This window comes from Sinocyclocheilus rhinocerous, unplaced genomic scaffold (assembly GCF_001515625.1).
Source record: "Sinocyclocheilus rhinocerous isolate Xijiao unplaced genomic scaffold, SAMN03320098_v1.1 scaffold1888, whole genome shotgun sequence".
Classification (NCBI taxonomy): domain Eukaryota; kingdom Metazoa; phylum Chordata; class Actinopteri; order Cypriniformes; family Cyprinidae; genus Sinocyclocheilus; species Sinocyclocheilus rhinocerous.
This window is the reverse complement of record NW_015646395.1, coordinates 262671-277100: the sequence shown is the minus strand read 5'-3', so window position 1 is coordinate 277100 and position 14430 is coordinate 262671. Positions and strand designations below refer to the sequence as shown.

Sequence of the window (14430 nt, the reverse complement as noted above, 5' to 3'; positions counted from 1 at the left end):
AATGTTGACAGACACTGCCGTTTTAACATAGAACCACCCTGAGCGAGTTCACAGCGAGTTGTACACAGTCCGCCATTGCTGCACTGACCAGAATGTCTCCTAAGCGTTTTAGGTGTTCTGTAGCAGGATGTATGAATCCACATAGCTCTCTCCTTACTCCCAAAATCTGAGCCGCTTGAAGACAAGGTGGATTAATTTTGTTTTCGAAGAAAATGCTCCCTCAACTCTACCGAAATTCATAGTTTACGCCATCTAGAAGAAGTAAGTATCACGCGTTTGTTTTCCAAATTGCCTTTCTGAAAGAGCTTCTTGGCACTCTGTAAGGCTAATGTTGCTAAAGCTACCATTGTCTGTCAGTTTTCACTGATGCTGCCTTCACGTGCTACCAAAATGATCGTGAATAGGAATGTGGTAGTTAAAACTGCATATGAAAGCAATGTGAAGTCGACCACTGGAATTAGTTGAGCTCATAATCACAAGTGGGGCTTATAAAGTTTGTATGGCACCATGAGTTATTTTTATCGCGCCGTGCTCCCATCTGTGTAATTCATAAAGTGCATTTTTTATGCACAGTACAATCAGATGACTGACTTTTAAACCGAGTGCGTTTTCAGTAAAGATAACAGGCTTGTACTAATAGTGGAGTGTTTATTTGAGCTCTTGAAGCTCCGCCCTCTTCTCCGGGAGCACAAGCTCATTTGCATTTAAAGGGAAAGACGAAAATGGCGCGTTTTGGCTCATACCCTAAAAGTGGCCATTTTAACAAGCTATAAAAAATTATCTGTAAGGTATTTTGAGCTAAAACTTCATACACACACACTGGGGACATCAGAGACTTATTTTACATCTTGTAAAAAGGGGCATAATAGGTCACCTTTAAAATAAATGGCAATGAAACCGTTGCTTTAACCAATCAGATTTTGAGTTGGTGACACCGGGGCCATCTAGCAGGCATACAATAACGTCGGCAGTTTCACGCCCTTTGATTGGATGGTCAGAAAGTGTACTAGTAGTCAAAGCTAGCAAACAGCACACTGTAAATCCTTTTTGTTGTTTTCACAGTATTATTACTGTATTCTCAGGTTTCTTACTGTATACTATGTGTACAGTATGTTATTGTAGATTTTCAATCCATTCTGGGAAATTATTAGCCTACCGTAAATATAAATACAGTAAATGTCCTATCTAAAAGACCACGAAAAACAACCACACACCTCCTCGGCAATGGCTCTGTGACAGATTCCTCGTGAAGATGAAAGCCCACTAGAGTATGGTAGGATAATTTTCGTTTTTGACTTTTTTATCACTTTATACCAGGGGTGGCGAACGTCGGTCCTGGAGAGCCGTAGCCCTGCAGAGTTTTGCTTCAACCCTAATCAAACACACCTGAACAAGCTAATCAAGGTCTGAAGGGTTACTAGAAAGCTACAGGCAGGTGAGTTTTAATTCGGGTTGGAGCTGTACTCTGCAGGGCTGCGGCTCTTCAGGACCGGAGTTCGCCACTGCTGCTTTATACGTTTTATTCTGATCTTATTTCCAAGATATAAAGCCACGTTTAAGTATCCATAAGAATATCTAAGGAGTGCTCCGTTTCCGAGTCAAGCTGTGCTAACTGGCCTTTTCCTCTGGCAGCGGTGCTGGCAGACTGGCAGGAAGACTCATTGTGAAGATGAAAGTCAGAAGGATACGTTAAATTAGCAGGTATACGTTAAAACACATGTATACACATTTCTTCATTGTCTTGTCTGAATTATTTTAATGTTACTTGCTCACTTTCCCAGTAAAGCTGTGTTAACTAGTATTTATCTCCCGCAGCTCGCTGGCAGACTTGCGGGGAGACTCGTGAAAACAAAAAGCCGTACGAGTACATTAAATTGTTAGGTCAACTTTAAAACATGCAATCGCCTTATTTGTTTTATACTAATGTTATTTGCCAGGTATTCATACATTTGACTTAATAAATGTCTGTAAGAACATCGGAGTGCACTATATTTTTGTCATTTTATTATCATGTCAATATGGACCAAAATCTCTGAGGAATGTTTCCAACACCTTGTTGAATCTATGCCACGAAGAATTAAGGCAGTTCTGAAGGCAAAAGGGGGTCCAACCCGGTACTTGCAAGGTGTACCTAATAAAGTGGCCAGTGAGTGTATATATATATATCAGTGGCGAGCCGTGCATTTCACACCTAGGCCTTCAGTGGTGTCTTACCTGAATTAAGAATGAATGATAGAAATCTGTTTATTAAAAAAAATACTCACATAGCTTTTTTGCAGTTAATTACAGCTGGTATCAGTCTCCTTCTTCCCACATTTGATGTGTTGTATTTCATCAGATCCAATTCATCCAGCACCTCCTCTGACATCTGAAGAATGTAGGTTATTGCTGAGCAGTGACCAGGGGAGAGTTTATTCTCTGAATGTTTGCCAGATTTCACAAACTCCTCAATCTCTTTGTACAAAGTCTGATCATTTACTTCAAGAAGACAGAGGAACAGACTGATGGATCTCTCAGCTAAGAGGCCATAACTTTCTTTAATTTTGTCTTTAATGTACTGTGTGATTTCTTTGATGGTCTCTGAGCTGTTTTCTGTTTGTGTCAGTAGATCATCTAAGAGTCTTTGATTGGACTCCAGTGAGATACCCAACAGGAACCGCAGAAAAAGATCAAGGTAACCATTTTTACTCTGAAGAGTTTTAGTAACTGCTGATTTTAGAAGCTCACACAAAGAGTATGGCTTAGACATGCACCTCTCATGTCTGTTATCCAGAAAAAACTGCAATGACTCCATTTTCTTCATCAGATGGGAGTAAAACACATAGAAAGCAGCTAGAAACTCCTGAAAGCTCCGATGTATGAAGCAGTAGACCTTCCTGTGCTGAATCACAGATTCTTCCTTAAAGATCTCAGTGCAAATCCCAGAATACACTGAGGCATCAGTGATGTCTATGCCGCTCTCTCTCAGGTCCTCTTCATAGAACATCACATTGCCCTTCATCAGCTGTTTGAAAGCCAGTTCAGCAAGTTTCACAATCACTTCTCTGTTGGACTGCAGGAGTGTCTCTCTATCTCTCTCTTCATACTTCTGATTCTTCGTGTTGATCTGAACCAGCAGGAAGTGGATGTACATTTCAGTCAGAGTTTGAGGGATTTCTGCACTCAGATCTTCTTTTAGGAGCTTTTGAAGCACAGTGGATGAGATCCAGCAGAAGTCAGGTATGTGGCTGATGCTGGTCACTGATTCTCTTCCTGAAATATTCCTCCTTCTGAGGCTCATTGAATCCCTGAATTTCTGTCAGACGGTGGATGTATTTGGAGGGGATCTGATTGGCTGCTGCTGGTCTGGAGGTGATCCAGATGAGAGCAGAGGGAAGCAGCTCTCCTTTCATGAGGTTTGATATCAACACAGCCACTGATGAAGTCTCTGTTACATCAGAAACTTTCTGAACATCTGAAAACATCAGTGTAAATCTGCTTTCATCCAGACCATCAAAGATGAACACAACTTTACACTCCTTGTAAATCTTTGAGTCCAGATCTTGAAGTTCAGGGTGAAAGTCCAGCAGAAGTCTGTGAAGACTGTACTGATGATCGCGGATCAAGTTCAGCTCTCGAAATGGAAGCACAAACATGAAATCTACATCCTGATTGGCTTTTCCCTCGGTCCAGTCCAGAATGAACTTCTGCACAGAGACGGTTTTTCCGATTCCAGCAATGCCTTTAGTAAGAACAGTCTTTATTCTGTCTTTCTCTTTACATCCTGGTTCAGTTAAGAGTTTAAAGATGTCATTGCAGTAGATTGGAGTGTCTTGTGAGTGTTGTGTTCTGGGAGATTTCTCCATCTGTAAAACCTCATGTTCTTCATTCACTCCTTCACTCTCTCCCTCTATGATGTAGAGTTGTGTGTAGATACTATTTAAGAGGGTTTGACTCTCTTGTAGCTTGATTCCTTCAAATAAGCTCTCATACTTTTTCTTCATGCTGGTTTTGTGTTGGTCTTTGACTTTGACTCTCTGTAGTTCATTATCTACTGGTAGGTGACAATCCTGTTCTATCTCTCCAGTCTGTTCATCTCTGTCCATACAGCAGAATCAAGAAGAAAAACACAAAGAATGAATGAGGGCATAAGCAGCAAGATCTAGTGAAGCCATGAAATCAACACTCATAGTGGTGAACCATAGAAATTTAAAAATATTTTGAAAAAGGATATGACTTAATGAAGCCTTTGCTGAAATCATGTGACTTGGTCAATTTCATACAAGCTCTTTATCACTGATTTGAAACAAAAGATTCATAAAATTTTAAAGCTTCATGAAGCAGTGTTCTGAAAGGTGCATAACTTCCTCATCCGACCATAAAACTGTACAAAGGTCATCAGTGACATTCATTGATTAAATGGATGTTAAACTTTAGATTAGAATCATCCGGCAAATGATCATTTGCTCTTGTAAAATGAATGAGTTAAATAAGTTAAGATAAAACACTTGACATTAAGAGTTAGGGAGTGATTTTTGACAGCTTACATATTGTTTGTGAATGAAATGAATCAGGCAACTTGTTTTTGAATGAGGATCTGCTGACTAAATGAAATAGGGGAATGATGATCAATTTGATAAGTTCATCTCATTCTCAAGGAGGACTGAATCAATAAATGATAAATGTGACTAATGACCAGTGTTGGGGGTAACACATTACAAGTAACGTGAGTTACGTAATCAGATTACTTTTTTCAAGTAACTAGTAAAGTAATGCATTACTCTTTAATTTTACAAGAAAATATTCGAGTTACTTTTTCAAATAAGTAATGCATAATTAGTTACTTTTTTAGGAAGTAACGCAATATTGTAATGCATTACTTTCAAAAGTAACTTTCCCCAACACTGCTAATGACAACACATTGCAAAGACACTAGGACATTATTTATGTACTAGGATTGTTTATGTACTCCCGACATCTGAGCCACTGAAAACACAGTGGATTACTTTTATTTTTATTACAGATAATTGCACGTTTTTATGTGTAAACTCTGTTTTTGTGAACTTTTGTTTTTGACATAACCTTGTTTGTATTTGTCAGTTTAAGTGCAATAAGATGTGAAAGAGAACTTAGCCGGTGTTCTGTTTGCTACAGGTGTGTGCGCTCAGGGGAGTGGGTGTGATATTGGACTAGATGCTGTTTAATATGAATAAAACATTAATTATTCAGATGATCTCTCTTTATCACTGATGTTTAAAGTATAAATCTGTCTCTTGTCTCCAGTACCGGTAATTGTCTCACCTGGGGTTGGAGGTCCCTGGTCCATCACTGAATGTAAGGGGTTGTCTCATGGATTCATCACTCTTCATAGACACACAACTGGGTTCTGAAGATGATGCTCTCTGGTTCTCGTAGTGAACAACATCCCCGTCCTCTCTCTCTTCATAGAGACTCATTTTAACAGGCCGCGTTCTCCTGCAATTTAATCGTGACCTTTTTTAACCCTTTACAAACACTGAGAACATAAATGATGCAAACCAGAAAAATAATAAACAATTATATCCGCTGAGGCATGAAGAACTTCTGCCACTAACATAACATATATTCCACAAGAATATGGTTTATGTACTTTCATTTCATATTATTTTGGTTTTGTTATAGTCTCCAAATTAGAGCAGAAGTGTTAATGGGTTTTATGCGTAAGAGAAACAAGTGTGCTGCCATCTTTAAAATTATGTCTTTAAACTTTTTGCAGTAGCTCTTAAGCATCGCAGTTGAAGAGTAATTAGCTGGTGAAGTGGATTTACATTTTGTAGAGTTAACTAAAGTTATCATGAGCATTTTAATGTTCGAGGCAGATGTCATTACAAATGTCAGCAGACCGGGAGGTTTTTAAAAGGAGTAGTTAATTCATAATTCTGTGGAAATACAAACGGAAGACAGAAAACAAGTGAAGTTACATAAGGTCTATACTGGTTCAAAGAAAATGTGTGTATATGTGCTACTTTAAGAGTGCTACAATAAATAAAGCAGGACTGCTGAGCATGTGTAAAAGATTGTATTAAGCTATAAGTTAGATTTTTTATTTATTTTTTATTGTTTTGAGTGCTAGAACCATCACTCAACTGTCTATTGCGAAATTATAGTGGTTGTTCGGGGGAGAGGAGAAAGGAGAGGAGAAATGCAGCAGATCAGAGAGATGAGCTAAGAGATTTTGGTAATGAAAAGAAGGTATTATTGTACTAAAGCACTGAATTAAGAAAGTAACTGTGGAAGGACACTAAAGACTGAATTTGCTCTGGTTTCATCATGATTATTGACTAGTGGGGAACGTCTCAGGTTATGTATATAAAGAGAAATGAAAAAAGAACTCGATGCTACATCATGTGTTGATGCTCTGGGAACACTGTTGTGTGAGCCGGTGTCTGAATCACATGTGGCACTGGATTACATAAGTAACCTGAGATGTTCCCTTTTGAATGGGACTCGATGCTGTGTTATGGCATTGACACTATGGTAATGTTAATAAAAACACCACCACACTAAGGAGGGGATGTCTGTCCAACAAGGCTGTGTAACACTGGCACAGACAATTGTTGAGTGCAGACAAGACTGGAAAGAAAGCTTGCAGGATGACAAGCTGGTAAATTGCAGAAGGCACCTTCGCAATGTAGTCTGGTCTAGGGTCCAGAATAGCTTTGACCATTCCAGGAGCAAAGTCTAATCAGGAAAAGACAACTGACAGGGCCTGCAGATCTCCTACTCTCTTAAACAAAGTCAATGCTAGTAGAAGAGCCACTTTAACCCTTAAAGACCTAGAATATTTTGGGGCACCTGACTTGCCTGTACTGTACATTTCTCTTTTTTTTTCTTTCTTTTTTTCAAAACTATTCTAGCAGTCAGCTTCAAGTGATATATCATTATACACAGAGAATTTTTTTTTTTTTAAATAACTAGACTGAAACTTCAAGTTCTCCTAAGGATGAATGAATTTGCCAGAAGTATCAACAATCGTTCCTGGTTGGCTCAGATGAACAAACTGCATAGGTTTCTTTTGACGGATCAATACTGATCAAAATGTGATGACGTAACCACAATCACTACGGATCCTCTGAATGTCCACCTCAGACAAATGCAATTCCTCCGAAAAGCCAAGAATCTCCTCTTTACTAGTCTAAGCATATAGATTGGAAGAACAGTTCAAAAGTTTTTAACAGTTAATAACAATATTTAATTTTAGTCGTGGGCAGCTGTCTCAGTCTTCAAGGGTTTAGAATCATGAATCTTGCGGCCTGCTGATACGCTTCAGCTGCCTATCAACATGCAAAAATTGAGACACCAGGGGTGCCTACTCACAGAAACTCCATCAACAGGTACGTGGCTAGCAGAAATATTGGCCTCATGTACCTTAAGCAAAGCAGGGGATAACCCCACTGAGAAGTGCTCTTGGAGGGATTCCAGCACTGTACCAACCGGGCAGTGGGTTGGGTTTAAGTGACTCAAACACCATGACTCAAATAGCTGCCATTTCAAGGCATACAATTTCCTTGTAGAGGGAGATGAAACTCAGAATTGTCTCAGCATCCTCAGTTAGTGATAGATTGACCTCTGCACTCAGGGGTCTGCACTAGTCAGGAGGTCTCTCCGGACAGGAATCTCCCAAGGAGTGCCATCCAGGAGAGACACAAGATCCGAGAACCAGACTCGGGCTGGCCAGAACTGAGCCACTAGAAATAGGAGAACTCAGGAGAACCCAGGAGCAGAGCAAGGTGTACAGACGAAGCCTCTGCCATGTCTGAACAGTTGGCAGAATTTTTCCATGTGTGAGCCGGCAACATCCATGTCAGTAAGAGTCTTGGTGGAGCTTGACACTGAGAACTGACTGATTGATTGGGACACCGAGGTACTGCTTCCCTGCTTTGTGTCTTATGGCCACAAGCTTTCCCATCGCTCCACCTCAGCCCATCAACTTGTTTTCCTTAGTATTTTTAGTTGCTGTGTTTTCACTTCTCATTTGTTATGTCTGTGCTTTTCTGAAGATACCCTGTGATTCATCTTTGTGCGTATATATACAATCAGTTGTGACACTATTCTTCTCCCAGTTAACTGGTCACTTACTTGAATGTATTTCGGGAGAAGTGGATGAATTTATGTGTTGTCAAGCAAACAAATCAGATTCTCTTAATTGCAGTGCAAACTAACATGGCAGCACCCATCAAGCGTTATTACAAATGTGTGTAAATGACAAAACACATTCATGTATTTGAGAATTGAAATATAAGATAGTTCATTATATGCTTAACAAGTTAACCAGTGAATATTTTGAACAAAAAAGGAAAAAGGAGATAAAACAATAAATAAGCCATACAGTGCTATTGTGGCTGCGGTGCGTCACATGACAAGCATAAAACATTGCCATGGAAAGTTCTAAAATAACAATCTCCTTAAAAATCTCATGCTGGGGGTTCAGCTAGAATGTTTTAAACTTTTGTGTGAAAGGGTTAACTGTGACTTTACCCATTTATAGTTTTATAAACAGGAACAAGCTAGACCATATTATCATCTGCAGTTCCCAGTTGACAAAAAAAAGATTTTTTGATGCTGTTCACTTTATTTAAACAATTCATTTTGATTTAACACCATTGTATCAGGTTTCGCATTCAAACATGACTGCATCATGTTAAACTGACTTGAAATGGTTACTTTTTGGTTTAACTCGAAGTTTTAATTTTGAAAGAACATGTTTCAATCAAGTACCTCAAAATAAGTTTTACACTTCCCATCATGCTTTATACAGGACTGGATATGGGGAGAGAAAATGTTGAAATATTGTTATTTTATGCATTTTTTAGTAAAATTAAATAATAGGGAGACTTTTTCATAAGGTCAACTTTTGCCAGCTCTCAGAAGTAAAAAATCTGACACTTGAGTACTGAAATTTTGGATGTGTGGAGGTTAATAAATTTCGATGTAATGAAAATTATTGATGTTTTTTTTTTTTTTTAGATTTTGGATAAGATTAAATATTAAGTAATGTCCCTTAATGGGAATCATGTTTTATTAAATCCATATGTTTTTGTTTGTTTAAAATAAAACATTTCTATTAACTTTTATTTTTAAAAATTAGAAATAATTGTTTAATTAAATCTATATCTGTTTGATTGGATAAAGCAAATTATTTCTAATACATATTTCTTAAATGAGAAACAATTGTTTAATTCAATCTATATCTATTTTATTGGAGAAAACAAATAATTTCTAATATTATTTTTTAAATGAGAATTTTTGTTTTGATTAAATCTATATCTTTTTGTTTAGATCAAAAATAGAATTTAAATTAACTGACTTTCTTCAACAAGAAAAATATATTTTGTGCCAAGTTTTATAAAGTAAAAATAGTTTTCATAGACAAAGAAAATATTGTTTAGGGCAAGTTATTTATTTTTCATTGGCTCAAGTTATAAAATATAGATGTGAACCATTACCCTACATTTTTTTAATTGGATGAATGACATTTTTTTTTCAGTGCATGTCTAATACTCTATTAGGTGGGCATTTTAAAAGACTTTCTATTGGTGTATTTTGTGCAAGTTACCATTGTGGTGAAGTGTGGAGCGTGTGGTTGGCTTGAGGACCTGCTTAAAAAAAGTCTAATGTACTTTAATTAAAAACAAACCAATTCCAATGGGAGTGCTAGTGATGTACAAAGTACCATCCTTAAACTGCCAACAACTAAAATCATATGTGTAAAGAAAAGTTGTCTTACTTGCTAATATGTTATTATAACTCTTTGGCTGAACTTTCATGGACAGTGGTTCTACATGATGTAAACATATTATCTTTACTCATATATTTCATGTAGTACGAACTAAAGCCACTCAACCGAGTAATCTCAACTAAAATCAGACATGTCTTAATAAATTGATTTAATCGTGTCCAAATAACATGATACAATCACAGAGAAACACAAACGGAGATTTTTAACTCGAACCGTTGCAGTCAGTCAGTCATATAATGTAAGTGAATGGGAATCACGGCTTTGAGAGTCTAAAACATACACAAACAAAACCAAATTAAACCCGGCGGCTCGTGACAATACATTGATGTGTAAAGACACAAAACGATCGGTCTGTGCAAGAAACTCAACAGTATTTATATAGTTTTTTACCTCTGATTTTCACCGCAACTGTCTTGAGCGCGTTCGCATCTTCTTGTTGACGCCTCACGCGCAGGCTGAACAAGAAGATGCGAACGCGCTCAGGACAGTTCAGACAGTTCAGACATTGCGGTGAAAATCAGAGGTAAAAAACCTTGCAGTTTCTTGCACAGACCGATCGTTTTGTGTTTTTACACATCAATGTATCGTCACGAGCCGCAGGGTTTAATTTGGTTTTGTTTGTGTATGTTTTTTTTTTACTCTCAAAGCCGTGATTCCCATTCACCTCCATTATAAGGCTGACAGACTGCAACGGTTCGAGTTAAAAATCATCATATGTGTTCTACTGAAGAAACAAAGTCACCTACATCTTGGATGCCCTGGGGGTAAGCAGATAAACATCACATTTTCATTTTTGGGTGAACTATCCCTTTAATGTATATATTTGAGTTGGTTTATGCTGTAAGATTAGTCTAGCTATCTCGGTGAACTGCTAACTGGTACTTAGCAACTGTTACGTAAATTTTTACAAGTTTAAAAAAGTTAGCTGTTCGTAAAATATAAGTATTCATTAATGTTAGTTTAGCTAGTGTGTTTTAGTTGTTAGCATTCCCATTGACAAATCTGCAGACACTTTTCTGCAAACACTGCGGCTGACTTTTGATTCACCTGAGACAGCCTTGGAGAGAAATGGTGTGTATTAGCAACTTAAATTATTAATATATCATAATTTTCAAAGTGCAGTGTATATTTCACTCATTTTGTTTGTGTCAATGTTCTAGTTTAAGTGTAGAAATCTATAATGTATTTTGTTTTATTATGATGATTTACTATATATATAATAATCTAATATATATACCCCAGTTTCACAGACAAGGCTTAAGCTAGTCCCAGACTAAAATGCATGTTTGAGCTGTCTCAACTGAAAATATCTTGCTCTGGCATATCTTAAGCATTGATTTTTTTCCTATTCTTAATGAAGTTTACTTTAACAAAGTTTTCACAAAACATTTAACAAACATTTTCAGATAATCCAACCAATTAGCATCAGAGGAAGTCTATATATCGCCGCTTTTCTCACCTCAATTCCCAGAGGACAGCAGGCCAAATATGCTTATTCTCTATATTATATGTACAGTGGTTTATTAATTAATGTTAGTTTAGCTAGCGTGCTTTAGTTGTTAACATATTCCCCATTGACAAATCTGCAGACACATTCTGCTCATCTGATTTCAGAGGCTCCAAACACTGCAGCTGACTTCTGATTCACATGAGACAGACTTTGAGGAGAAATGGTGTCTTAGGAACATAATTTATTAATATATAATAATTTTCAAAGTGCAGCGTAAATTTCACTCCTTTTGTTCGTGTCAGTGTTCTAGTTTTAATGTGTAGAAATCTACAATGTATTTTGTTTTATTAGTTTTAATGTGTGTATATATAATGTTTTTAGGTCAGATAGCAAATGCTGCCATTCTTCTGGAAAACTGCTGGTCTTTAAAGAACAGTCATCAATCAGGTAACTTGAACACAGTTTTTGAATACCATTCAATTACTAAAAGATATACTATCTTATATTTTATTCAGTTACTAAATCTGCAAGGTAGCACTTTGACTAGCTTTGATTTTTTTTCTCCAATTATTAATGAAGTTTATTTTAACAAAGTTTAGGAGAAACATTTTCAGATAATCCAACCAATTAGCATCAGAGGAAGTCTATATATCGCCGCTTTTCTCACCTCAATTCCCAGAGGACAGCAGGCCAAATATGCTTATTCTCTATATTATATGTACAGTGCGTATAGAAAAGAATCACCCTCTTTTAAAATAATCACATTTTGTTGCTTTGCAGCCTGAAATGAAGACGGACACCGTTTTTGTTATAAAAAATGCTATATTTACTCAGTGCAACTAATAACATCTAAGTGAAAGATATAACACCAACATGTCAGAAAAAAATTTAATAAATAAAAAACAGAATCACTGAGTTGGAAAAAGTATCACCCCTTGTGTCTTTTTTTTTTTTAACCACCTTTTGCTTTAATTACAGCCTTTAGTTTCTTGGGATATGTCTCTACTAACTTTGCATGTCTAGACATTGCGATATTTGCCCACTCTTCTTTGCAGAACTGCTCGAGTTCAGTTAAATTTGATGGTGAGCATTTGTGGACTGCAGTCTTCAAGTCATTTCACAGATTTTCAGTGGGGTTTAAGTCTGGGCTCTGACTAGGCCATGCAAGGACACTCATCTTTTTCTCCTTCAACCACTGTGTGCTAAGTTTTGCTGTGTGCTTTGGGTCATTGTCATGTTGGAAGGTAAACCTTCTTCCCATTGACAACTTTCTGGAAGAGAGCAGCAGATTTTCCTCAAGAATTTGACGGTATTTTCCCCCCCTCCATGTTTCCTTCTATCCAGAAGGAAAAGTGCTCCCATCCCTGCTGCAGAGAAACACCCATAACAGGATATTACTACCTCCATGCTTTACTGGAGGAATGCTGTTATTTGGATGGTGAGCTGTATTGGATTTCCGCCAGACATATCGTTTGGTGTTGAGGCCAAATAATTAAATTTTAGTCTCATCTGCCTCAGAATCTTCAAGGTGCGTTTTGGCACCTTGTGATATTGTTGTCACATGCACACAATGACCACTCTTTGTCATAAATTCCTGCAACTGCTTCAGAGTTGCTGTAGGCCTCTTGGGCCGCATTTACACTACATGGTTCAAGTGACCCAATTCCGATTTTTTTCCCTCTCAGGTGGCACAGATCGGACATGGCCCATGAACGTGTAAGCAGAAAAAAAGCACATGGATTCAGATATTCTCAGATCGGTTTCAGGCCTCATTCATATGTGGAAATTAATCTGATATGAATCGGATACATGCATTTGTGCCTACCATGTAAGTGGACAGAGCGAATATTCCCCTGTTAATGCGAGTTGGCTGTCAAATGTTTTTGAAACATCTCGCTGTACAGATATATCTATTACAAATGAAACATCTCTATTTGACTAGCAGAGTATTCATTATTTTCGTTTGTGTTAAATAAGAGGCGATCTGGCGCTGAAATGTGTTGCTTTTAAAATCATGCTGAGTGCAATTCAATCTATTGCTAACTGTTGTGGAGACTCTATTCATTCGCGTTAAATCTTATTTGCTTTTCAATACAAAGTATGCTTTAATAATAGTGTGTGCAGAGTTTGGTCTTTTAATATCACTGTCTAATGCGTTGAGCCACGTCAAGTTAAGCCTGTGTAGTGTAAATGCAGATATCGGATACGGGTCACTTTTAAAAGAACGTGTAAGCGGGTCGTCAAAAAAATTGAATATAGTAAAAAAATCTGCAGTGTAAATGCAGCCTTGGTCGCCTCTCTGACCAGTTTCCTCCTGGCTCTTTTATCCAGTTTGGAGTGGCATCCTGATCCAGGGAGGGTCTGTGTTGTACCAAATACCTTCCACTTCTTAATAATAGACTTCACTGTGCTTCTAGACATTGATAAAGCCTTTGAAATGTTTTTGTCTCCATCTCCTGACTTGTGTCTGTCCACAACTTCATCCCGGAGATCTTTTGACAGTGCCTTGCCACCCATAGTTGATTGTTTGCTTCAGCTGCACTATCAAGGACTGAAATGCTCCAGGAAAGCTCTTTTCATGCTGAGCTAATCAAAATTAGCACATCTGATCACAGTTGAAAAGTCAAATGGCTTTGTGTGCCATTGAGAAGGTGATTAGCTACACCTGACTTGAGTTTATAAGTCATTTTTAGGAAGGAGCTGATCCTTTTTCCAACTCAGTGATTCTGTTTTTTATTTTTTTTATTTTTTTTATGACTTGTTGGTGTTACATCTTTCACTTGGATGTTAGAAGTTGCACTGAGTAAATACAGCTGGATAAAACCAAAACTGTGTCCGTCTTCGTTTCAGGCTGCAAAGCAACAAAATGTGATTACTGAAATGTTTTTTCACCCTCCTTTAAAATAATGTTTAACAGATTATTAGTTAAATCAAATAGCTACAAATATGAGATAATGTGCTTGTAAATACTTACGAATTAATTTATTGAACATAATGATTGACCCTCTGCCTGTCCTGTCACGGCCACGGAAGCCAGGCCATTCTCAAACTGTCTGCCTGTAGCTATGTTTCCATCCAAAGATGCGAATTTAACTTATGTGCAAAACTGGAATATCGCATAAAACATTTGCGAATAAAGCAAATGAAAATTTCCATTCAACGAGTCAAAGAGAACAAAATCGTCACTTCCTGATAAACTGGCACTAAATATCCCCAAGAAAAC

The 14430-nt window shown here is 37.5% G+C and overlaps 1 protein-coding gene across 1 annotated transcript in view; it reads right to left on the bottom strand.

The window, feature by feature from the left end:
- Positions 1 to 14430, bottom strand: part of LOC107707770 (protein NLRC3-like) — a 21439-nt gene that overhangs the window by 797 nt on the left and 6212 nt on the right. The window contains exons 2-4 of the mRNA XM_016511871.1: positions 5281 to 5454; positions 3237 to 4077; positions 2265 to 3205 (exon numbers count right to left, since the gene is read on the bottom strand). Of these exons, the coding sequence (XP_016367357.1) occupies positions 2265 to 3205; positions 3237 to 4077; positions 5281 to 5435 (1937 nt within the window). The 5' untranslated portion in view covers positions 5436 to 5454. The remainder of the gene's footprint in view (positions 1 to 2264; positions 3206 to 3236; positions 4078 to 5280; positions 5455 to 14430) is intronic.